The 26,325-nt window shown below is 48.6% G+C and overlaps 1 protein-coding gene across 3 annotated transcripts in view; it reads left to right on the top strand.

Moving 5' to 3' along the window:
- NMNAT2 (nicotinamide nucleotide adenylyltransferase 2) overlaps positions 1–26,325 on the top strand; it is a 184,484-nt gene that overhangs the window by 145,185 nt on the left and 12,974 nt on the right. For 2 of the 3 annotated variants that reach the window (XM_024133855.2, XM_028488419.2), the window contains exons 5-11: positions 1,310–1,398; positions 2,189–2,256; positions 4,446–4,524; positions 7,728–7,854; positions 9,872–9,952; positions 11,108–11,152; positions 15,263–15,339. In XM_024133855.2, coding sequence (XP_023989623.1) covers positions 1,310–1,398; positions 2,189–2,256; positions 4,446–4,524; positions 7,728–7,854; positions 9,872–9,952; positions 11,108–11,152; positions 15,263–15,339 — 566 coding nt within the window. The remainder of the gene's footprint in view (positions 1–1,309; positions 1,399–2,188; positions 2,257–4,445; positions 4,525–7,727; positions 7,855–9,871; positions 9,953–11,107; positions 11,153–15,262; positions 15,340–26,325) is intronic. The other variant, XM_024133857.3, reaches the window with a different exon arrangement.

Genomic DNA, 26,325 nt, shown 5'->3' with positions numbered 1-26,325 from the left:
GGGTGATGGTGGCTTTGTAGAATGAATTTGGGAGTGTTCCTCCCTCTGCAATTTTTTGGAAGAGTGTGAGAAGGATCAGTGTTAGCTCTTCTCTAAATGTTTGATAGAATTCGCCTGTGAAGCCATCTGGTCCTGAACTTTTGTTTGTTGGAAGATTTTAAATTATGGTTTCAATTTCATTATTTATGATAGGTCTGTTTACATTTTCTAATTATTCCTGGTTCAGTCTTGGAAAATTGTACCTTGCCAAGAATTTGTCCATTTCTTCGTGGTTATCCATTTTATTGGCATATAGTTGTTTGTAGTAGTCTCTTATAATCCTTTGTATTTCTGTGGTGTCTGTTGTGATTTCTCCTTTTTCATTTCTAATTATATTGATTTGTGTCCTCTCCCTTTTTTTCTTGATGAGTCTGGCTAAGGGTTTATCAATTTTGTTTATCTTCTCAAAGAACCAGCTTCTAGTTTTATTGATCTTTGCTATTGTTTTCTTCATTTCTATTTCATTTATTTCTGCTCTGATCTTTATGATTTCTTTCCTTCTACTGACTTTGGGTTTTCTTTGTTCTTCTTTCTCTAGTTGTTTTAGGTGTAGGGTTAAATTGTTTATTTGATATTTTTCTTGTTTCTTGAGGTGAGATTGAATTGCTATAAACTTCCCTCTTACTTAGAACTGCTTTTGCTGTGTTTCAGAGTTTTTGGGTCATCATGTTTTCATTGTCATTTGTTTCTATGTATTTTTTAATTTCTTCTTTGATTTCTTTTTTCTGAGGCTTGATTTGTGACCCAAGCTGTGATCTATTCTGCAGAATGTTCCATGTGCACTTGAGAAGAAAGTGTATTCTGCCACTTTTGGTTGGAATGTTCTATAAATATCAATTATATCTATCGGGTCTACTGTGTCAATTAAAGCTTGTGTTTCCTTACTTATTTTCTATCTGGATGTAAGTGGGATGTTAAAGTCCCCCACTATTATTGTGTTACTGTCAATTTCCTCTTTTATAGCTGTTAGCAGTTGCCTTGTGTATTGAGGTGCTCCCCTGTTGGGTGCATAAACATTTATAATTGTTATATCTTCTTCTTGGATTGATCCTTTGATCATTATGTAGTGTCCTTCCTTATATCTTGTAACAGTCTTTATTTTAAAGTCTATTTTATCTGATATGAGTATTGCTACTCCAGCTTTCTTTTGATTTCCATTTGCATGGAATATCTTTTTCCACCCCTTCACTTTCAGTGTGTATGTGTCCTTTCCTGTGTATGTGTCCACACCTTTCCTCTTTATAATGTGAGGTTTTCTTCTCTTAATTAGAAAGAGCCAGAGATTACCTACACAAAACTGGAAGGTTTATTGTCATTGGTGGGATTGTGTCTCCTGTCCACGACTCCTATGGAAAACAGGTGGGTTCCTCCTTTTCCCCTCTCCTCCCTAACCCCACTTCCTGACCCGATGGTTCCTCTGATGTAAAACTGCTCCACTGCCATCCCTGCCATCTACGATTCCTGGAAACGCAAAACACCCATTAGCAGGTGTCCTGCTTCCCATCCCTGGACCACAGTCAGACCTGAGCGAATGGGGCTTGGGCAGCAGCCGGGAGGAACAGCTGCCTGCGACCAGGCCCAGTCAGAACTCATCCATGCCGCGTGACTCGGCACGGGTGCCAAACTGGGGGCTGGTTATGGGCTGGGCAATCTTTCCTGGGATATTAGGATAAAAAAGCCTATGCCTCCTATAATCTGATTTAAAATTCATTTCCCTGCCCCTCCCTCCCTGCCACACATCCCAGAAAATCTAGAGGCCCTCCCAGACCTCAACCTCCTCCCCCAGATACAACTTGGTGGGCTCTGGGGATGTGACCCAGCCAGATGGACCCGGGAAACAAGGCAACACTCACCACGTTAAGTCTCCTCTCTGTGCTGGGTACACACTGGCTTCTTCATCAGTGGAGGCTCACCTCTGACTCTGATGGGGGAGGAGAGTATACTGCACACACCCTCCATTCTGTCTCTCTCGCCCACCCTGCCACTCTATGCTTGTGTGTAGCGGGGGGACATGTGGAGGGGTCACACCTTCATTCTCTGTCAGCACTGAAAAATGCTGCACTTTTATAATGGGCTGGCTTGGGATGGAGTCTTAGGGCATCTGTGGGAGCAGAGTGAACCTCCCAATGACTGCTCTGTTGCTTCCCAGGGCCTTGTGTCGAGCCGGCACCGTCTCATCATGTGTCAGCTGGCCGTCCAGAATTCCGACTGGATCAGGTAGGGCTGGCCTGATGATGCCAGAGGTGGGTGGCCCAGGGACACCCTGAGAATGGGTGGACAAAAGGAAGGGTCCCCACAGGAGTGGGGAGGTCAGGGGAGAGATGAACCCCATGCAGGCAATAATAACGTAAGCATTCTGGGGTGGCCTGATGACTTTCTTTTTTAACCAAAAGCTATACAGCCTGGGAAACTAAAGAGGGAGCTTTTGGTGTTTCTTCTGCTCTGGCACGTTTGGAGTATGCTCAGAGCTTCCACAAACATCACTGGGCTTGGGGTGAGGCAGGGCCAGAAAATCCGAGATGCCTCTCCACTTCCATCCGTACTCACTTCCATGAGCTGTCACTACCTTTCAGGGAAGGTCCCCCGGCTCTGGCTATTTTCCATTCCTGTTCAGGCTTCCTAGGGCCCCGCGATGACAGTGGAACAGAGGTGCGGGGCGGGGTGGGGGAGGCAGGTCCAAGCGCTCACGGCCTTTCCCTCAGACGGTCCCTGCGCAGACGGCCCCTGCGCAGACGGTCCCTGCACAGTCCTAAGATGGCAGACACCGTTATCCACTGTGCTTGCAGTGTAATTAAAGCAAACCTCCACTAATTATGCTAATTATGCCCCCCAAAGCTCCTACAGTTATAATTTGCATGAGAAGATGATGTTTTTTAAAAAAATAACGATACACCATTTGTATTGTGATTTCCCCCCGTGGAAGAATAAGCAGCACCTAGAGGTTTCCAGGAAAGGAGAGAAATGAAGGGCCGCTGAGCTCAGAATGAGGGATGCAGAGAGTTAGCGGGGAAGAGATGGGGTGGGTGGAAGAAGGAAATCGACAATAGTAATTAAATAGTGATCCGTGCCATTTGTAAGCAGTGATTTGTGTGAGCAGTGCATGCCCTTTACAGACTTTCTCATCCCTCCCCTCCCCCCGAGACAGAGGTGAAGTTGGGAGACAGCTCAGGAGAAGTCAAGGAGTTTGAGAGGGAACAGCACATCTGTGGTCAAGTCGGGGTAGAAACGGAGCCTCTTAGCACAGCACCTCATGATCTCAGGGGAAAGTGGGGTCCAGTGGGGGAAATACTGAACAGGAGACTGTTACTGCTTGTATGTGATTAGAAGATTCTGAAATAACTCCCTCATTCATTCAACAAATATTCACTGAGCACTTACTGCCTGCCCTGCCCTGCTCCAGGCACTGGGAAAATCAGAATTCCACGAATGGAGGTCACCAGAGAGGCTTGGAGCTAGCTCTAGAGGGGGCGTGGGTGCGCAGAGTCCCTGGACATGGGGGAGCCTGTTTAGCCAGGTCAGGTGTCTGCCCATCTCAGGGGGGAAGGTGGTCAGGGATCTGGGGGCTCAGGGCAAGCTGGGTCGCTAAGGGTTTTCAGTTCACGAGATCTCATCTCTGGGAATCTTAGGTGTGCTGTGAGGTGGGGCTAGGGAGGGAATGCTCAACTGCTAAGGACATGTTTGAGGAACGTCCCAATTTAGCAGCTCATTAAGTTGGTAATTAAGCCCGAGTGCTGCATCCGTCAGGGGCTGGATCCCTGCTCACTTCACATCCCATGAGCAGCAGGGGTTGGCCAGTCTGCGGGGCTGTGCGTTCCGGTCTGGCTGCCGTGCCCACCTCCGTGCCCACAGGGCACCCCGCTGCACAGGGAGTCAGACATGGGCAGATTCCCCAGTTCAGGTAACTGCAGTCGCCACTTGATGAGAGCCTGGCTCATTTCATTCTTATCACAGTCCTATAAGGTCCAGAGGAGAATTCCCATTTTGCAGGTAAGAAGAAGAGCAAGACACTATACTAAGCACTTTGCATAGAAAACTCATTGACCCCTTCTAATAACCCCGCAAGAGAGTTATTATTGTTATTCCCATTTTACAGATGGGAAAGCGAGCACCAAAAAATCACATAACTTTCCCAAAGCCCCACAGTTGGGAAGGTCTGGTGCTGATATTAAACCTGGCCAGACCAGTACCAGCAACTGTTCATGTAAGCCTGTGTCAAACTCCTCTCATTTTACAGTGGGGAAGCTGAGGCTCAGGAAGGTGTTTCAAGCCCATGTTTTACCTGATTCGAGGACTAAGTACTTGGGATGACCAGGTCTGCTAAGCTTTTTGAGCCATGTCATTGGAAGGAACCAATAGGCAAAGAGTGTGAGAATGGAAACCAAGGGAAACATCTTTCCTATTGTCAGGGTGGACCCGTGGGAGTGCTATCAGGACACCTGGCAGACAACCTGCAGCGTCCTCGAACACCATCGGGACCTCATGAAGGTAAGCTGGGCCAGGCTCAGGGTTGGGTGGACCACGGAAGCTGGGCAGGCCAAGGAAAGGATGCTGCTGGCCTACTGACCTGGTTGTTTCCCGCTTCTCCGCCAGCGGTGGGGGGAGACCAGGCTCTGAGCAGCACCAAGGAGGGCAGTGAATTGGGGACCCAGAGCAGCACCAGAGGCTGCTTCCTGCCTTGTCCCCCTCCTCGATATGACTTGGGGCAGTTTTCATCTTCTGGCAGTAAGTTCAAGGTGGGATTCAGGAGACCACAGCTGGAAAGCTTCAGAAAGTGAGGAGAGAAGGAGAAGTGAGCAAAGAAAGGAGGAGAGAGGGGCACTGGGCCGAGTTACAGGCAGCCAGTTCCTCCTGCCACACCTCCTGAGGACCCATTGGTCCTCCTACCCCAGCGTAGGTTGCCGTGACTGCCGTACTTCATACCCGCAGGCGTCGTACTGTCATGCACACTCATTCCTCCTCACAGGAGTCCACGGGCAGACAGTGTTCTCGTCTCTGTTTTATTTGTGGGTAAAAGGAAGCACAGAGAGGTGAACCGGGGTATCTGAGGACACACAGTGACTGCCTAGCCCACACAGATGGCTGCCTAGGGCTTGTGGCCGTGTTGCAGTGACGAGGAGCTGGTTGCTAGGTAAGCACAGGTTCCTCACCAGCCAGCAGCAGCAGTCAGCGTGTGCAGAAAGCGCCCTTCACAGATCAGTAGCAACCCATCGACTCCCACCGTGCGGGGGTGAAAAGCGGTGCCATCAATAGCAAGAAGACTGACCCACCGAGATGAGACACAATCCATCCTCCTTGCCTCCGCTGACCCTGATGCACAGCTCTCCCCAGCCCCAAACAAGGATCGGAATGACATCGTCCTGACACAGGGGGCGCCTCCATCGCCTCTGTGCTCGCTGTCAGAGGGGCCTTTCAGAATCTTCTCCTTGGGGAGCTTCCAGCAGCCCCAATCCCCCCACTCTCCACCTGCTGTGCACAGTGCTTTATTTGAACAGATGTGGAATTCTGGGGCTCCAGACCATCCAGGAAGTCAAGAGCAAGAGAAGTGGATAGGACTAGCTGGCTGTTGCTTCATCTAATAAGCTTTTCCCCCATGGAATTGAAGAAAACCCATCTCCTTTCTTTCTGCTTTCAGAACCCTTCACACACATCCCGAGTCTTTCCTGGTCCCTTTGGAAGGACTCTGATGTCGGGTGGCCCTGACTTGCTCCTCTGGGCTTGTCTCAACAACAGCAGTAATAAAAGACATCCCACCTTACTGTATAAGGATGTATCCGTCAGGAGAGGCTAAGATTCGCAGACATCCTTTAAATCTCAGTGGCTTCACACTGGGGGCCTGTGCTCCTTCTAATCACACAGGAGCCTCAGGCTGCACGATGGAAGGGGGGGATCAGGGACCCTGCAGGCATGCCTGAGCCCTGGCTCTACCAGCCAGAAAGCCTGGCTGCTGTTTTGCTGTCTAAATGTCTGGGCTTCCTGAGCCCTCTCTCTGTTACTCAGGCCCAGAAGCATGAGTCTGGGCCCGAGATGCTTGGCCAACGACCCCCAGCTGTTGCAGAGATGGTCCCAGGCCGGCAAAGAATGCCAGTCACGATGGCCCCCCGCCTTGGAGCGGGAGCTTGGAGCTGCTTGTTAACTCCCAGTCTCCCCGGTCCCAGCATCAGGCCGGTGTTCCTGGCATGGAGAGTGGACCTGTTGGAGAGATAGACACGGGGCTTAATAGGTGATGCAAGGCTTTTAGAACGTGGGAGCCTGTGGAGGGCAGAGCGGGGCAGGTGGCCAGCACTTTTCTTCTCCAGCATAGAACAAGTCGAATGGGACAAATGATGCATGCAGCAAGAAGAGGAAAATCCTCAGCTACCAGACCGGTTATTTAATGAGAATGTGGCGTTTTCTTTTCTGGATGTGAAATCATAATAAAAAGGAGGCAAACTGTCCCTTCCACTCCACCAGCCGCAGCCGGACAGAGAATCCCACAAGGCAGGCTAAGAAGATCCTGTGGTTCCCCAACCTCAGCTGGCTCCCAGATGTGGCTGCTTGCTCTCGTGACCATCTCCTGTCAGGAACATTACAGAAGTGACAGGTCACCCCACAAGACAAACGCCTGCCCTTCCAGGGCTCGGAAGGACTCACGTTCTGCTCTGCCTGCACGGTGGTGTGTGGAAGATGCCTTTGGAGGGTCACCCCAATCCTGGGACTTGGTGTCCTCTGGCAGCAGGACTCAATAATCCAGAAAGGGCGGTGGGCCAGGGACTGAGGGGAAGCTGCCTTTCAGGGAAGGGACCTCGAATAAGCAACAGCCCTAGGAAGCTAAACAGATTGAAAATTCACCCTTTGTTTCTCTGCTGCCCAATAGCTCCACTCCCCCGCGGGCAAGGGGGGTTGCTTCTGGGTCAGCTGTGAAGAATGCTGCGTTATCAGCTCTGTGTTTTCTGTAGCACTAGAGAGAAGCAGCAGGCCAGATAACACAGGACAATGGATAATACACATAGAATTTCCGTTTGGCTCTGGAATGTGTATTCACACTCTGAGCAGGCGCAGGTTCCCAGAACCCTGCCCCTCTTCCTGCAGCACAAACACATCCTGCTCCGCCTGGGCTGCTCCCCAGCTTGGCCCTGTCATTGGCATCTCTGGCCTGGAGAGGCGGCAGGTGGTGATAGCACCTGGTGTTTGCACGACCTTTCCCAAGCTTGCACAGCCCTTTTGCAGACATGACCTCATTTGAGCCCCATGAAGCAGGCAGGGAGGGCAGGCATGGATGTTCCACAGAAGGTCACAACATGTACAAAGTTCCTGCCAGGTGCCAGATGCTCTAAAGGTGCTCTGTGTACGCTCGCTCGTGTAATCCTGCTGCAGCCCAGAAAGGTGGCTCTTTTGCCTCTCTATGTTAGGCTCTTGAGCTGAGGTTCAAGAGCAGGTAACTATCCAAGGTCACACAGCCAGAAGCGGGCAGAGCTCAAACTTGAACCCAGGTCTGTGAAACAACACATCCCATGCGTTTCTCACCTCCTGCTAGCCTAGTGTGATCACAGGGTGTGGCTGGGTCTAGAACCCACCTCCAGTCCTCTTTCTCAGTTCCAGGACACCTCACCATGATGGACAAGCAGATGAGCATTTGGAGATAACTGGGAAATGCTTTCATAAGTCTCTTGGGCTAACGACACTGACTCTGCCCTTCTTCCTTCCCCCAGCGGGTGACTGGCTGCATCCTCTCCAATGTCAACACACCCTCCATGACGCCTGTGATTGGACAGCCCCAAAATGAGACCTCCCAGCCCATTTACCAGAACAGCAATGTGCCCACCAAGCCCACTGCAGGTAGGGGGACATTGGTGTAGAGCAGTGGCTCTCAAACTTCAGAATCGCCTGGGGGGCTTGTTAAAATCCAGATCGCTAAGCGCTGCCCCAGAATTTGATTCAGTGGGTCTGGAAGAAGGAAGAGAATTTGCATTTTTAAAAAGTCAATGCTGATGCTCTGGTCCAGCACTTTGAGAACTCTTAATGTAGGGCATCAGAGAGAAATAGTCACAATGATAGAGACAGGAACAGAGACAGAGAGAGACCGGGGTGATGGTATGCATTTTAATATAAAGATGATTGCCTTAAGTGGGAATTAAAGACAAAAGGCAGCATTTTTCTCTGCCTTTTCTAAGGAGGTTGAGGATCTTGCCAAGGTCACACAGTAAGGAAGTAGCAGGGCCAGGAGTCAAACCCAGACAGTCTGCAGCCAGAGTCCCACACTCTTAGCCACCCCTTCGCTGACAAAGAGCAGGGGTCCCCCAACATTTACCCAGCACCTAGTACTATATGCTTGCACGGTGCTCAGTGCTTTACACGGGTTCTCATTTAATGAGGTAATTCTGTGATATAGATATTATATTCCCATTTACAAAGAGAAAACGGAGCTTCAGAGAAGGTGAGTGATTTGCCTAAGGTCACACAGCTCAAAAGTAGAAGAGCCAGAATTCATATTCAGGACTGTGTGATTCCAAGGTCCATGTTCTTCCTAATATTTTCTTCCAGGCCAATTGCAAGAGACAGATCCTGGTATTACTTTTCAAGCCTAGAGACCATAAGCTATTTGTTTATCAGTCTATCATAAATAGGGTAATTCACAAGTATGAGCCAGAATTTCATAGTTTGCATATAGCTACGTCTGGGGGCTCAGAAAACTTCTCTGGATTAGAGCTCAGAAAGATCACTGAAAACCAGATCCCTCTCAGCCAGAGCAGGATGTCTGATTATTCTAAACACCATCTGAAAGGGAAGGAAGGCCTTTGCCCAGCAGAAATTACTCCAAATGAGTTCTTTGCCACAGGCTGAGTCTCCGTGGATTTCGGTGTTACTGTTTAGTGTTGGGGGTGGCTGAGGAAATGCACATGATATTAAAAAACGAAAAATGCAAACAGGGCACAGGCCCTTTAAATGTAGACTATGATCCAATTTATGTTACGTAGACATATCTGCATTAATACACATAATAAAAATGGAAGAAAATAAAATATATAAGCATACTTTAGTGGTGGTTATCTCTAGCGGTGGAATTATGGGTGCTTTCTATTTTCCTTTTTATATATATTCCTCTTCCATATTTTCCAATTTTTCAACAGTGTAATAAACACGACCAGAAAACAGATTCCCAGCTAGGGCTCAGAATGCTTGTGCCTTGGACTGGGAATGGGAAGAGGAAATTTGGGCTGTCATATTTCTTTTTTTTTTTTTTTTTTAACATCTTTATTGGAGTATAACTGTTTTACAATAGTGTGTTAGTTTCTCCTTTACAACAAAGTGAATCAGTTATACATATACATATGTTCCCATATCTCTTCCCTCTTGCGTCTCCCTCCCTCCCACCCTCCCTATCCCACCCCTCTAGGTGGTCACAAAGCACAGAGCTGATCTCCCTGTGCTATGCGGCAGCTTCCCACTAGCTATCTAATTTACATTTGGTAGTGCATATATGTCCCTGCCACTCTCTCACTTCGTCACAGCCTACCCTTCCCCCTCCCCATGTCCTCAAGTCCATGCTCTAGTAGGTCTGTGTTTTATTCCCGTCCTACCACTAATCTCTTCATGACATTTTTTTTTCTTAGATTCCATATATATGTGTTAGCATACGGTATTTGTTTTTCTCCTTCTGACTTACTTCACTCTGTATGTGGGCTGTCATATTTCTGTTCTTTCTTTCCACCCTCCTACTGCCTCCATGACCCAACCCCGGCCCTTCCAGGGCAGCTCCACTGTTTACAGTGGCCCACATGTGGGACTGACGCGAGTGTGAGTTGTGAGTGGTTCTCTCCGTCTGTCCCTGTCTGTCTCGCTCTCTCTCCCATAGCCAAGATCCTGGGAAAGGTGGGAGAAAGCCTAAGCCGGATCTGCTGTGCCCGCCCACCGGTAGAGCGCTTCACCTTTGTGGGTAAGGGAGCAAGGACCTTCTTTACCAATTCTGCCTCTTTTCTTTCCCTCCTCCCTTTGTTCATTCACCAGACAAGCCCCAGCACCTGCTGTAGGATGAGCATTTATAGAGCAAAAATTGGGAGAGAAGAGAGGATGTCACCAGGTCTGCAGGGCCAAGGTGTGATGGGAGCCCAGAGGTGCCATCATCCTGGCTCAGGGATCCTGGAGACCTTCCCCACTCTTCTCCCCTCCTTGGGCTGTTCTGGTCCTTCCCTCTACATGATGTGTCCACCCGCTTGAGAGTTCTCAGAGGCCCAGCATCCTCCCTCAGGTCCTCCAGCTCTGGGAGCGTCAGTACTCCTGCTGAGAGGCCAAGAACACACAAGCCCTTTCCTTAATTTTCTCCATTTTCTGGCTGCTCCCCTAAGGACTCAGCATAGATGAGAAGAGCTGTCTCTGGGGCTCTTTCTCCTACAAACCCCAAATTCGGCTCTGCAGAAGAGCTGAAGGTCTAGACTCCCCCATACCTTTGACTCTTTGGGGCTGACTTCTGCCATTTCTCAGATTTCCAATTTCCAACCTTGAATAGGAACTGAGGGATTGGTTGAGGAGGCAGGGGGCCAGGATGGCATCTCCATGGTGCTCTGCACACCGTGTGCCCCAGGTGGGCGTGCACACTCAGAGCACATGGTAAAGCCTCTGTCTTTCACATCTTTCCCGGGCTCTCCATTCTGCCACGTGAAAAATCTCAGCATATTCAGTTTTGCTTGCTCCTTGAACCAGAACGCTGAACGAGAGAGGGCCGCCTCCGTGTGACGCTACAAGCTGTCACCCTAGGTTCAAGGAAGTTGCTCTTGTGGCCAGCCTCCCCTAAATACAGAAGGAAACAAAAGGCACTCAGCATGAGCACGTGTGTGTCCGTCATTGGCAACCCAGCCAGGCTGTCCAGTTCTGAAAGTCCCAGAATAGTGAATCCTGCCTCTGGAGCCTGAGGAGATGCTCCATCTCCATTTTAAGCTGGACGTGCTCTCCATTTATGCTACTCAGATGTCCCTACTCCCACGCAATCACCCCATCCCGGGTTCTCCCTCTGCGGAGGCTCTTGTACAGAACACTCATCAGGTACCCAGAAGTTGGTTCCCTGATGCTTCTGCGTTTCCTCTTTCCTCCCTAGATGAGAATGCCAATCTGGGCACGGTGATGCGGTACGAGGAGATTGGTGAGTGGGGCTGGGCAAGTGGAACATTTGGAGCCACCTGCCTCCACCACGGGCAGAGTGGGGGAGGGGAGAGCCTTGCAAACCCTGGGTGGTGTTTGCAGCAGGGTCTGCTCTTAGAGGGATAATTGATTGTTCCCGAGCTAAGATCATATTCTTAGTTATCTCTCCTTTAACATTTCCATACTAGATTCAGGCAGGTTCCCAGGAGGTAGGATGGGATCAGTTGGCAATTTTCCCTTCTGAGCCTCTTCTCCCTCATTCAAAAGTCATGGAAGTTGAGTTCATTGCCAGCCAGAGAGACTCTTCTCTTGCCCACAGCACTGTGCCTGCGGCAGAAGAGCTCCCCTACCGTCCTCACCAGAGGATTCTGGCGTTGGAGGATGAGGAGGAGAGACGGGGCAGAAAGCCACATGTGTGACCTCCCCTCAGCCTTGAGTAGTGACTAAGGCCTCGACTGTGTGTGAGGGCAGTGAAGGCCCTAGGCCAGAGCAGGTGGAGGGTGGTTACACGGAGCCGTCAGGACAGGAAGGAGATAACCCCCCATAGAAGTGAGCTGAGTCCTGGGCAACCCTAGGAAACAAACCAGGAAACAGATCTTTCCAAGGTTCCAGAATAAGTTAGAGACCCAAGTATCTGAAGCCGGGTAAAGGGCAGACAGCAAGAGTGGAGCTGGAGCTGATGCAGCTACCAGGTGACAAGGAGGGTCAGTGACAGCTGGAATGCTTGAAATTCTAGGATGAGGGGCAGCCTGGTGTCCAGCTGACACGCTTAATCTTCAACGTGAGCTACAGAGATGCTCCAGGCACCCCCTCCTAGAGATGGAGGTTTGGGGCTGCACCTGGGCACTGGGTCCTCCCAGGAGGCCCAGCAGATGTGATGTCATTTCAAGGAACTTCTCTGGGGCCTGTCCCCTGATCCCAGGCAGTGGTGCACCTGAGTTGGCTCCTATTTATTCGCTAGAGCCATTTGTAAAAATTTCAGGGATCTTACCAGCCAGTTGTTAAACACAGCCTATACTAAAAATTAAATTATATTGAGTAACAGTTAAATATATTGTATTCAAAACAGAAGTACTAAGTACTCAAAACTCCTCACTTTCCAATTCTTTTATCAGGTTTGAATAGGCTTTATTTACCAGCACATGGCTGTCTGAGGACCACAGGAAAGGGCGCCTGCTTTTGGGAAGGATGCTTCCCAAAGCCAGCAGGAAGAAGCATGCATGCAACCCCAGGTTCCACAGCCCCAAACACCCAGAAGCCCTGCACTCCCCCTTCCCTGCGGTTCCACACCTGGCCAGGAACTACCTTCCCGGGGAGGAAGTCTTCTCGACCAGACCAGCCGAGCTCAGAGCAGTCTTCAGACTCTCAGCTCTATTCCAATGTATATTTTCCTCCGACACCTTGTTCCGGGAAGAATTCATTGTGGCCCAGCTTCAGCTGGGACCTCTTTACCGTCCCAGCACCCAGGGCCTATGTATCAGGCTGTCCCACCCTGGGGAGTTCCCCCTCCTACGGAGAGGCAATGCGATGGGTGTTTGTTTACACGGCCACGGTCCTAGCACTCCACGTTTACCATCTCACTGCAGCCTTGTGAGGCGCAGGGCTAGTCTTAGCCCCATCTTACTCCTCTTTCAGAGAAAGGAAAGCTGAGTGGCCACAGCTGTCTGGATGGATTTGTGGCCTCGTGTGGTACAGGTGGCAGCTGCCTCAGTGTGCAGTGGGGAGTGGAAGGGGCTGCAGGGCCTGGGGCTTTGCATAACCCGGATTCCCGGGAGGAGAGTGTGGCAGGAGAGTGCTGATTCTGGCTCCCTGGATCCTGAACTGGGGAAGAAAGTTGGACCCAGGGGAGGTCCCAGGAAGGGAGTTTGCCTGGCCTCTAGACCACTGTGCTGCGAGGCCCTCGGGCTCACACGTCCCCTTTTTGAAATCCCCTTGCACGCTTCACAAGAAGGGAAAAGCCATTTCTCTTAGCTCAGTTAGCATCTATGGCTCCATTTCCACTTTCTTAACCCGCTGACTGCTCCCGGGGCCTGCCCCAGACCCAGGGCTTATGGGCTGAAAACACGTACCTTAGTCTCAGATGATAAACCTGAGAAACCACTGCTGCCCTCCAGCGGCCACACGTGGGATCCCAAGCCCTGGCAGGGCCTCTGGCCTGTGACCAATCCATCTGTTCCAGTGCTGCAAGCAAAGGTGGAAACCCCGCGCTTTAACTTGATCTGCTTTGGCTTTATAAATAATCCTACATTATTTTGAAGTGAGAAAGTGAGTCTCTGGCTTGGGAGTAGAAAAGAGATGCATTTCCATGGCTGTAGAGCGGGGTTTCTCAACCACGGCACTGTTGACTCTGGGGACCAGCTAATCCTGTGTCATGGGGGCTGCTGTGCGCTGTGTAGACAGTTGAGTGGCATTCCGGCCCTCTAGGCACTAGATGCCAGCGGCACACCCCTCTCTCCAGTCTTGACAACCAAAAAAGTCTCCAGACATTGCCAAATTCTGGAGACAAAATCGCCCCCAGTTGAGAATCACTGATGTAGAAGAAGCTGAGGACCGGCGCATGTTGTCTGGAGACCGCCGGCTAACTGAACTCTTAGGCCCACAGTCACAGAGCTTCAGCCTTTCAACAGAGAATTGACCTGGAATTCTGGGTGGCTCCAAGCTGGAGACAGGGAACAACAGGATCCCAGAACAAGCCCAGTCTGGCTCCTCTCAGCCATCCGAAGGCTGGTGGCCTAACATAGAGGGAGGCACCATTGACCAGGGCCTCCATGCCGCAAGGGACAAGGCCCCAATCGCCATCCCGGACTGCCATCCCAGAGCGCCCAGAAGGCTCTTAGACAGCCTGCCCACATGGCCTCTGCGGTCAGCCTGTCTGCTGTTCACTCATTCAACACATCCTGAGCACCTACTGTGCACAGGTCGCTCTGCCAGGCCCTGGAGATATAAAGATCAATTAAGGTCCCTGGACATAAACAGACCATGAGACTACAGTGTGACGTGGAGGAGAGGGGAGAGGGGAGGCTGCAGGAATATTTAAGAGTTAAGACCCCAGGGCTCCATGGGGCTCCCTGAGTATGGGCTGCACTGACCTGGGACCGTGAGATGCTCTCACTGTCTGTCGCCAGCCCAGCAGCCTTCCACTCAGCCTGCAGCCAGGGCGAGCTCGCCACCTGAAAGTCCTCGCCAGGTCCCTGAGCTAGCTACGGGGTCTGAGGCGGGCAGAGCTGCCGCCCATCTCTCGGCCTCAGGGTCCAGGGTGGCAGCGTCCTCTGGAAGGCTCAGAGCGGGGCTGTCTCGCTGTTTCAGGCAAGATACCCACAGCCACAGCCTCTTGATGGAAGGGCCTGGGATGCCCGGGAACCAGACGCACCACCTGAATCCCAGCCCAGGTGGAAGTCTCTCCCCGCGTGGTTCTGAGAATCCCAGGATTCTTTTTCCCCCTGTTGCTCAGTGTTCATGCCCCGGTCAGTTTGCTGCCTGTTTTAAATGACAGTGGCCTCACTGGGGTAATTCAGAGTGAGCTTAATGAGGGAAGGAAAACAAGTGACAAGCAAGAAGTACGCCTGGGAGTCAGGAAAGTGGGGGGCAGCCTCACTTCTCAAGCCCTTTGCTGAGGACACCGGCCATGTAAAGAGAGGACGTCCGATGAGCTGAGCTAGCTGATGAAATGAGAGTGTACTCGGTGTCCCCTGCCCCCCCATCACATCGGGTCCTTGTGACGAGACAAACCCCAGATAATGCACAGCAGCGGAGGAACCAAACTCCACGGGCACTTCGGTTTGATATGGAGCAAAGGAGAGAGCCTTAGACCTCACACTAGCATGGAAACCCATCCTGGATGCCCCTCAGTACCAGCAAACCAGGACAGTTAGTCTCCCTCTCTGCTCCATTCCTCCTGCAGGGAATGAGGGTGGTCTGTAAATGAGCCTGGGGGAGGGGTGAGCAGAGGTTTCAGCAGGGCACACACCGTGGTGCAGAGGTGCCTGGAAGAACTGGGCTCTGGAGCCCCAAGGATGGGACACTTCTGTGTTCAGCGGGGGAAGAAGGCTGAGACTTGAATGTTTCCCAGGCCTCCACTCACTCCCTTTTCAAACTTTGTTCCCCTCCTCAGAGCTGCGGATCTTGCTGCTGTGTGGCAGTGACCTTCTGGAGTCCTTCTGCATCCCAGGGCTCTGGAATGAGGCAGATGTGAGTAGCGAGGTTATGGCCTGTGCACAGCTGGCGTGGGGATGGATGGGGAGGGGGCACTCGACTTTGACCTGTAGCCTTCCCTCCTCACACAGGAGGGCAAATGGGCAATATCCATTCACATCATGATGGAAGAAAATTCTCAAAGCAGCTCTACTTCAATAAAAATTAGCTTAAAAATTAAATCAAATTAAAAAAAAGAAAATTCTCACCTACCCCCAGCTTTATCTCGTCCTGTATTTTTATACTCACTCCTCCTCATGCTTGCTCCTGGAAAGCCCCTGGGAAAAAAAGCAATCTGAGTCATAGAATACCTTCTCCAAGTAGTGCTTGAAGGGTGTGTGCTGGTGGGGAAAGATGGGGGAGGGAGGAATTTTTTTTTAAAGACTTTGCCCTTTTGAAATTATTGTGTGTTTTGTTTTCCTTTGATTCTTTTGAAGAGGTGGTAAATACCACCCTAGAATTCCCCTTAACAAGAGAAAAGGGGTCAAGAAGGGAGAAGTTAATAGCAAAAGGTCAGTAGGATCCTTCTGGCAATTGACTTGGGATAGAGGGAACTAGGAAGTTAAACTTATACCATTTAGAAGCTCATTGGACATCTTTTGTACCAGATCTGACAGAGATGGTCTTAAACTAGCTAATTCATGAGTTACTCACCCTTCAGACGTACATTCATTTTTGTTCTTTCATTAATTCATTCACCTGATAGCCAGAGCTAATGCTAGCTCCCAAACCCATAGCCCTTTGAAAGTTGGATTCTCAGGGCAGATATTCTAGACCCAGTACTTTTTCATTACTTACTGTGTGACCCCATGCAAATCACTCAACTCCTTTGGGCCTTGGTTGTTTTTTAAAAATCTATAGAATGTTATCTATAGCATTCTGAGATTTTTAAAGAAATAAACAATACAGTCCCTGCCCCCAAGTATCAGGTACCACCTGGTACCAAGTATTACCACCTGGTAAGATGTCTGCATATGAAAATTTTTCATGTACATATATGTCTCTGAAGAGAGAGAGAAATAGAGAACCTTCAGGGTTAAACTCAAGATTCTAGTTCTGCTCCAGCACAGCTCATGACAAAATATATTCCGAGCATCAGTTTTTCCCATCTCTAAAATGGGCATCATAATAGTACCCATCTCATAGGGTTTGGGGAGAATTCAGTGAGATTATCCATGTAAAGTGCCCAGCCTAGCACCTGACACACAGTGACATACAACAACTGTTAATAAGTGAATTTACCTAAATAGACACATAGATAAACACATAAATATTCAAGGTGAAGGGCATGGATGCTAACCTGCTGTGGGATAACCAAGAGGGAGGCATAGTTTCAGCGAAGCAGATTATACTGTGTAGTCCTTTCCTCTCTACCCCTGCACAATTTCCTGCAGGTGAAATTTGAAACCTCTTTTCGGTTCTGGATTAAGTGGCTTAATTAACTTTTACTTTCCTCTCTACTTCACAAGTTGCTTTGAAAGGAAAAAGTAATGCGGGAGAAGTTCTGTACAAGATTTCGGCAGAGCTCTTTCAAGAATCCAGGCAAATGCGGGCAATTGCCTGAGGCCCCGTCCCATGGGGAGGCCCTGGCAGCTGGGGAGCGATTTAGAGGGATGAAATTGACAGGGGCAGCAGCCTGAACGGCCGCTGCGTGAACAGGACGTCTCTAGGGCCTCTTTGCTAAGTGTGACTCTCAAGGGCAGACCCGCTTTCTGGAGCCTGAAATTGACACAATTGGGGGCCCTTGAAGCACGGCCAGTCCCTCTGTGCTCCTCCCAGAGAGAAGGCTGACTGCAGGGCCTCTAATTTCTCTCCCACATGGCTGCTCCTGGTGTTGTCAGACCCCACATTCAGAGAACCAGGAAAAAGAGCCCCAGGTCACTCCTCTTCCAGTTGGTCCCTGACGCTGAAATGACGTGTTGGTTACAAGAAAAGAATTGAAAAACCGATAGCTGTGGATTTACTGGGGCTGTGGTAGTGGAGATCTATTCAACCATGTTCCCACCTGATGGGTCATCCTGGAGATGGGAGCACCCAGCCTGGCTGCTCCCAGAGGCACAGCAATTCCAAACCAGCAGGGACCCCACATCTGTCCTGTTCAGGGTGCTGAGAATTTCAGTCCGCAGCACAGGCAGAAGGGGGACTGGGTGAAGCAGACCCTCAGGGCTCACTCCAGATGGTTTTCTAGAGCCTAGAGCTCTACCTCCCCACCCCCGCCCAACCAATTGCTCAGTTCCCTGATTCAACCGACAGTGAATCTGTGGGGTCCTTAGAATCATGACAGCCGAGGTAGAGGCAAAAAAAAAAAAAAAAAAAAAAAAAAATCAAAATCAAGGAGCTGTTTCCTTAGGTAACAAGTGTGAATTTCAGGCCACAACAGAAGTGTGCCAGAAATATCACAATTTATTTAAATCACATGAAAATTCAACTCCAAATCACCATCCCATGGGGATGATGGAAAGTTAGTCATTCATTACTGACTAGCAGAACCTGAGAGGCTCTCGTGGGCTCTGAACGTGAACATCAGTTCATCAGGGTCGCCGCAGACATCTTCCCTATTGGGGCCTTCGCGGTCCAGTGAGGCGGATGGCAACCTGCTCCAGGCCCACCTGGCGCGTGGGACTCCTGGCTGAGTCTGGAAGGCCCCGTGCTGGGCCCAACCCACCTATGATCCTATTTTCTTCTGAGGATTTGCCCTTAGGGTGCTGTCTGGGAGGGAGGAGCACGTGGGCTTCACAGCTCTCTAGCTTCTTTCTAGTGTGGAAGCGGGGCAGCTGAACCTCTTCTTTCTATTCTGAAGCTATCTCCCCTATTTTCTCTCCCCTCCTCTGGACATCTAGGGAAATCTCTTCAGTGGTTTAAAGCCATTGACTTCAAAACGTACTATTTTCTGCCCTGAAAACTCCTCTCATAAAGGGTCTGGTTCTCTGCTAGAAATAGGGTGGGGATTGGGCAAAGGCATATATAGGGAACATGAAACTAGTTAGTAACTCAGTGAATTATCCCACTGTCCGTATTTGGGGAAAGTTGGAGCTCGGGGTCTAGAAAAGGAAGGTCTTTCTTTCAAGACTGGTACAGGGTGAGTCCTGCTTATTCTGATAGAAAGTTCTAGCCCCTGGAGTTTGCCTACAAGCGGCCCGTTTCAGGGATCTCTGTTCCTAACCATGAGATTACCAGGGATCAGGTATGTGAGACCCACTTCTGTCCCAGGTTTCATTCATTTATTCAGCCCTTTATCAGAACACATTTCTTTTTATCACCTGGTGTCCCAGGTGATACTTGCTGGCCACAGACCTGTACTCAGTGACCATGAACCTGAAGCCTTGAATCTGCCAATGATGGGACAGGAGGGTGGGGAAGAGAACCAAGTTTCTTGGAAAAGTCCTAGACCCTTGCTCTGCATTCCAGTCTCTCCAGAATCCTCAGGAACAAACCAAGAGAGAAGCCACTAGTTCAGACAGGTCTGGGAGACATAGAAGCCCCACCATCCTTCTGTAAAGAAAGCTCAGTGGGGACCTTAGAGCAGCAATGCCCCACCCAGGCTGGAAAGCAGCTGGGACAGTCTGTTCTACAGTAGGGCTGCCAAGCCCTCTTTCGGCACAAACACAAACTCTCCGTTGAGTCAGTCTTGCTCTTTCTTTTGCTTTGGATTCCTGAACCTATGCTCTCCATCCAGAAATCTAATTACACAACTAAAGGAACAACCCATCCCCACCCAAACACATCCCTTGGGCATTTCCCAACAGACACAAAACTCCATCAGCCCATAGTGAATTCTGACCTCCTCTGACCAATGACACACCCCTTCCCCTTACATTCTGTGGGGAGAAAATTCCATACATATTCATCATGTTTCTTTCTATGGAATACAAAAGAGTTGCTTGTGTGGCCTGGCAGTTGGCATTTTCATTCTTGATTCCTGAGAGAGAGCAAGATCCAGTTTCCTGGACCAACCTTTGGAGTTTGGGACCCAGTCCCTCTATCCCATCCCATTCCCAGACTTTTTATTAGAACTAGTTTCCCCCAGGAAACCTGATCTTTGCTATGCCACATCCTGACGCCAGCACCAAAGCACATATCCAGGCATGGACCGGGGTCTATGGGAAGTCCAGGCCAAAGCCTAAAGGGTCAGCCATGGACAGATTTGTGAAACAGGAAACTCTTCTCCTCACTCCCCTCCCCCAGACAAAAGCCGTCGTCTCGGGATCTGATGCTGCCAGCTGCTTTGTCCATCATATTATACTGGAAGGCAGTCTGGCAATTAATTCTGATTCAAGCATTCTTTCGTTCAATCAATCTTTCAGCTGATACTGAGTGCCCAGTGTGAATATAAGCGCGTTGTTTGTCCTTGCAGCACTTGCAATCTAAAAATATCTTACAGTTTTTATGCTATTAGTTCTTTATATTACATGAAATAAAACATATAAAAAGTTTAGAAGAGTTCTTGAACCTAGTAAGCAGTCAATAAACGTTGGCTGTTATTTATTCATTGGTTTTAAAATATTTATTGAGTACCTGCCATGGACCAGACACTGTTCTAGGGCTGGAGGAACGGAGAAAGTTGCCCACCATCGTGCACTGTGCTTTCTAATGGGGAGACACAATAAACACTTTGCTTGTTTCTCGTGGATTATCTCAGTTAACCACCGGAACACTCCTGAAAGTGGAATCTCAGTTCCCATTTATAGGTATGGAAACCAGGGCTCACATGAATTGTGACTTGTCCAAGACCACTTAGCTATTAGCAGCAGAGCAGGACTTGGCATACATTCAGATCCCTAATCCAGATAAGACAGACAAGTGGGAAGTATGGTGTGTAATTCATAGCAGGCCACAAGGGAGGGAGGGAGTAGCACTTGAGCTGGGCGTTGAATAATGGGCAGGATTGGGTTAAGTGGGTACAAAAAGAAGGGCTTTTGAGGTTGAGAGGAGGCTGTAAAAGATCCAGTGGTGGGCATAAGCCCTTTTGGGGAGTTGGTTCTGGCTGGTTGAAATAGAAGGTTTATCTTGGTCCTTATCTGGGAGACTTTTGACTTTTCAGCAAGCAGGCAAAATCATTCAGTTTAATGATTAAATGTATTCACTGCTTGAAAATGGTATTTGCATTTTAAATGAGCAAGGGTCAATATTTAACTCAAAGGAATGAAAACCCAAAGGTGGAACATTAAGCACCAGCGATGGGCCAATGAGGAAACTGTTTTTTCTTTTTTTCTTTTTCTTTCTTTTTGCACTTCTCAAAGCCCAACATTCCACAGGCTGGCTCTAATTGGCTGTGTTCTACGTTTTTCCAGCCAACCAGGCATGGGCTAACTGCTTCCTGCATCCACCAGCTATGGGAAAACAACCAAAGAAAATAAACAGAGGAAGAGCCTGGGGCACTAGCCACTCCAGAAGAAATCCCAGGGCTCCAGGATAAATGGAGCAAAGACAAACATTTGGCTTTTCAGGCTCAGATGGTTTTTATCAGACAGTCCAGCCCCAGCCAGGAAGCCCAATGGACACTTCCACCCCGGGGATTAGGTCTCCACCCTGATAAGCCTGATGCCGTGTTTCCAGCTCTGGGGAAGGCGGCTTCGGCCCTACCATGGGAGATAGGGTTCTCGTGTGAAAGGCACTGTTGGTTTGGTTTTCACGATTTTGACTTGAGTCTGGAAATCCTTGCCCTCCCACACCCCCAGGCAGATTGGAAATGGGAATGGGAATTATTTCCTCTGTGAAACCCCTCTGAAGGATCATTCATTGATTTGCACTAACAGAGCCATCCTGGAAATGCGTTCCCACCCGGCCTTCCCTCCAGAGAGGAGCAGGGGCCAGAAGAAGGGTGGAGGATTCTTTTCTGAAACGGCTGGAGCATGTTTCAGAAGCTCCTCACCTACTGTTGGACGCTGGATGCTCTCTCCTTGCATCTTGTCTAACCTACTCAGAAGCACACAAAATTATATACTTTAGGGGGCGATGTAGAGTAATGAGCTGAGGACTTAGCTCGGGATAAGCCTGGAGGAAAAATAAGATAGACTATATTTTCAAACCAAGAAATTTCAAGTCACTAAAATGGGAGTCTTAAAAATGGATCTAGAAGAGGCATACTGTGGTGGAAAGAGCCTTTAAAGTGGACGAGTGGGTTCAAATTCACTCACTTGCTGTGCAGCTTGGACTAGTTACTACATCTCTCACTGAGTCTTGGTTTCCCCGTCTATGAAATGAGAACTGAAGCATGCATCTCAGAAGATGGTTGCTTCAAGGATTAAATGTATTAAGAAATAAAGCTGCTAGTACTGTGCCTGGTGCATAGCAGGTCCTCTAATAAATGGTGCTTCCGCTTCCTGCTGGTAGTCCCCTGTTCATCCCTGAATATCCTCATCTGGAGAAGAAGTACGGGTTGGCCTGAGTAACTCAGGTACTGTACCTTGAGAAGAGAGGACTGTTTGAGGGAGATGGTCAGGATCCTGAACCCTGATCTCAGAATGATTCCATAGAGGGTCTTACCAGTTAGACTAACTGGCCTGGGTAAGTCAGTGTAAATTGGATTCTGTCGCTAATGGAAGTCAAGCCCTCTGTTTAAAGCACTCCAATGGCTTCTCTTCTCATTTGGAATGAAACCCCATCTTTATCGTGATCTGGTCCTTCTCTACTTCTCCCGCCTCTCTGTGCCCCAGTTCCACCTAGTTTCTTTATTTGAACAGTTTTTCCCACCTCAGGGCCTTTGCACTAGCTGTGGCCTCACTGGGAACACTCTTTTCCCAGGTATCCCTATGTCTGGCCGGTTCTTGTCATTTAGGTTTCTGCTTAAAAGTCATTTTGTTTTATATTCAATATTGTACTTAGCTCCACCTGATGTTTTCTTATTTATGTATTTATTTGTTTACGATCTCTCCCTCCTGGAGGTAAGCTCTGTGAGCACACTGCACTTGTCTGTCTCATTGGGCAACACCAGGACAGTGCCTGGTTCACCATACACACTCAATAAAAGTTTGTTGAATGAAAGAATGTAAGAGTACCTGGGAACAGCTTGGTTGGAGAAATTCAGCCTCCGCTGTGAGATATGGCCCTAACTTTTGCCAGTTACCCAGAAGACATTAGCCACTTAATAGTAACCTGCCCTTATCCTTCAGAGCAATACAGTTGAAATAATTAGTCATTTGTTTAATGTCTCCCACTAGATAATGATTGAGCCAAGAGATGGAGCCGTATCTGTCTTGCTCAGCCCTGGTGCCCAGGAAAGTGCCCGGCTAAGACCACAGGGCATCCTCCCACCCAAAGTATCCCTGAAACCCAGCAGGGCCGGTCTTGAAATTCCGCCTCCTGGAAGGATGATGATGATTCCACATCCCTTCCAAGAGATCTGCCGCCTGGCTGCCACGAGTGTTCTCACTCCCAAGGCCAAGTTGCTTCCTGCCTCAACGTGTCTCATATCCTTTCCTCAGACTCTGCACACTGGGGGGAGCAGAGTCTGCCCCTCCAGCTTCTTCCCATCCCCACCCCTGCCGCCCCTGGGGAGCCTTTGACCAGAAGATGAAAAGATATGATCAAAGCTGTGCCTGTGAGCAGGAAGTTGAAGCAGGATGAATGTCACAGACCCCCACCTCTGAGACACGACACAGGCCAGAGCTACAGTGAGAGGCCACTGTCTGCTGCGGGGCGGTGGGGGAGGAGAGATTGTACCCTGAGCCTGCTCACTGCGGTGTGGCAGAGTGAGGCCACATCCGTCACCATCGGGAGAGGGAACTGCCAGTCAGGACGGCTCTGCTGCTCTGACCACCCACTCACCCACCTTCCCACCCCCACGGCAAGACCTGCAGAGTACTCTTCCCGAAGACACGGGAGGTGTTGGGCCCCTGTGCTGGAACAGGAGCTCCATCCCAGGGGCCTGGGCACATTCCTGTGGGCTCCGTGGGCAGGGAGAGCTTGAGAAACCCTCGGTTTCCTGGGGTCAGACGTCTGTCCTCATCTCCCCAGAGCCGGGGGTGGGGCGGGGGTGGGGGGAGGAAATGTCCTCATTTTTGCTGGAGTCCCCAGAGAGGTGCTCATCCCACAAGTATCTCATTTTGACTTCATCCCAAACCAAGCCAGAGTACTAGCAGCTTAGGCAACTGCCTCTATTATTAAAAGTGACAATTTTCCAAAGGTGGGTGCACATCAGGAGGATTAGGAAGCATTGTAAAGAGGGGGGCTCCACCCCATTGTAGACATGTTGTATCAAAATCCCTGGGGTGAGGTCTGGAGGGGCTGTTGCTTTTGTTATTATTGCTTTTAAAGCTCCAGGGTGATTCTGCTGACCAATCAGATGAAGTTTGGGAACTTACAGAAGTAAGATCCCCGTGCTTTTCATGGGGAACTGAAAGTCTGTCTCGAGTCACTTCCTTGGGTCTCCCAGAGTTTCCATTAGGTACATCGGGCTTCCTTCCATGTCCTGAGGTGAGAGAGTTTATCAGCTAACTCAAGGACAACTGCCAGAGCGGGGCCTCTGCAGGAATCCACTTGCTCAACAGCATATATCGAGCATGTATGATGTGCCAGGTCCTTTTCACCCAGGAACATGGCAGTGAACGAAACACACAAAATCGCCTGCCCTCATGAAGGTTACCTTTATAGGGAAGAGAGAAGGAGAGCAAAAAAAGGTTAAATAAAGAAAATATACAAGGTGTTAGAGATAAATGCTATGGAGGAATAGGAAGCACGGTAGGAAGTGGGGACTGTGAGGGTGTGGGATGGGTGTGGGTCTACATGCACAGGGACGCAGGTTGAAATAGCATGGCCAGAGGAGGTCTCACTGAGAAGGTGGTATTTTTTTTTTTTGGTTTCTATTGATACTTTTTCTTTTTTAAAATACATCTTTATTGGAGTATAAATGATTCAACACACCGTGTTAGTTTCTCTTGCACAATAAAGCGAATCAGCCATATGCATACACATGTCCCCATATCCCCTCCCTCTTGAGCCTCCCTCCCACCCTCCCTATCCCACCCCTCTAGGTGGTCACAAAGCACCGAGCCGATCTCCCTGTGCTATGCGGCTGCTTCCCACCAGCCAACTATTTTACATTCGGTAGTATATATATGTCAATGCTACTCTCACTTCGCCCCAGCTTCGCCCTCCCACCCCATGTCATCAAGTCCATTCTCTATGTCTACCTCTTTATTCCTGCCCTACAAGTAGGTTCATCAGTACCATTTTTTTTTTTTAGATTCTATATATATGCGTTAGCATACGGTATTTGTTTTTCTCTTTCTGACTTACTTCACTCTGTACGACAGACCCTAGGTCCATCCACCTCAGTACAAATGACTCAATTTCGTTTCTTTTTATGGCTGAGTAATATTCCATTGTACATATGTGACACATCTTCTTTATCCATTCATCTGTCGATGGACATTTAGGTTGGTTCCATGTCCTGGCTATTGTAAATAGTGCTGCAATGAACATTGTGGTGCATGTGTCCTTTTGAATTATGGTTTTCTCAGGGTATATGCCCAGTAGTGGGATTGCTGGGTCATGTGGTAGTTTTATTTTTAGTTTTTCAAGGAACCTCCATACTGTTTTCCATAGTGGTTATATCAATTTACATTCCCACCAACAGTACACTGTTGGAGGGTTCCCTTTTCACCGCACCCTTTCCAACATTTATTGTTTCTAGCTTTTTTGATAATGGCCATTCTGACCGGCATGAGGTGATACCTCATTGCAGTTTTGATTTCCATCTCTAATAATTAGTGATGCTGAGCATCTTTTCATTTGCCTCTTGGCCATCTGTATGTCTTTCTTGGTGAAATGTCTATTTAGGTCTTCCGGCCATTTTTTAACTGCATTATTGTTTTTTTGATATTGAGCTCCATGAGCTGTTTGTATATTTTGGAGATTAATCCTTTGTTGTTTCACTTGCATATATTTTTTCCCATTCCGAGGGTTGTCTTTTGTCTTGTTTATGGTTTCCTTTGCTGTGCAAAAGTTTTTAAGTTTAATTAAGTCCCATATGTTTATTTTTGTTTTTATTTCTGTTACTCTAGGAGGTGGGTCATAAAAGATCTTGCTGTGGTTTATGTCAAAGAGTGTTTTTCCTATGTTTTCCTCTGAAAGTTTTATTGTGTCTGGTCTTACATTTAAGTCTTTAATCCATTTGGAGTTTAGTTTTATGTATGCTGTTAGGGAGTGTTCTAATTTCATTCTTTTACATGCAGCTCTCCAGTTTTCCCAGCACCACTTATTAAAGAGGCTGTCTTTTCTCCACTGTATGTTCTTGACTCCTTTGTTGTAAATTAGGTGCTCATATGCACGTGGGTTTATCTCTGGGCATTCTATCCTGTAGCATTGATCTATATTTCTGTTTTTGTGCCAGTACCATACTGTCTTGATTACTGTAGCTTTGTAGTATAGATTGAAGTCAGGGAGCCTGATTCCTCCAGCTCCGTTTTTCTTTCTCAAGATTGCTTTGGCTATTCGGAATGGGAGTGTTTCCTTAATTTCTCTTTCAGATTTTTCATTATTAGTGTATAGGCATGCAGGAGATTTCTGTGCATTAATTTTGTATCCTGCAACCTTACCAAATTCATTGATTAGCTCTAGTAGTTTTCTGGTGGCATCTTTAGGATTTTCTATGTATAGTATCATGTCATCTGCAAACAGTGACAGTTTGACTTCTTCTTTTCCAATTTGTATTCGTTTTATTTCTTTTTCCTCTCTGATTGCTCTAGCTAGGACTTCCAAAACTGTGTTGAATAAGAGTGGGGAGAGTGGACATCCTTGTCTTGTTCCTGATCCCAGTGGGAGTGCTTTCAGTTTTTCACCATTGAGTATGAGGCTTGCTGTTGGTTTGTCATATATGGCCTTTATTATGTTGCCCATTTTCTGGACAGTTTTTATCATAAATGGGTGTTGAGTTTTGTCAAAAGCTTTATCTGCGTCTATTGAGATGATCATATGGTTTTTATTCCTTAATTTGTTAATGTGGTGTATCACATTGATTGATTTGCATATATTGAGGACTCC

The sequence above is a fragment of the Physeter macrocephalus genome, chromosome 4 (genome assembly GCF_002837175.3).
Source record: "Physeter macrocephalus isolate SW-GA chromosome 4, ASM283717v5, whole genome shotgun sequence".
In the NCBI taxonomy this organism is placed as follows: Eukaryota; Metazoa; Chordata; class Mammalia; order Artiodactyla; family Physeteridae; genus Physeter; species Physeter macrocephalus.
Note: the sequence above shows the minus strand (reverse complement) of the source record. Positions and strands in the feature narration are given on the sequence as shown.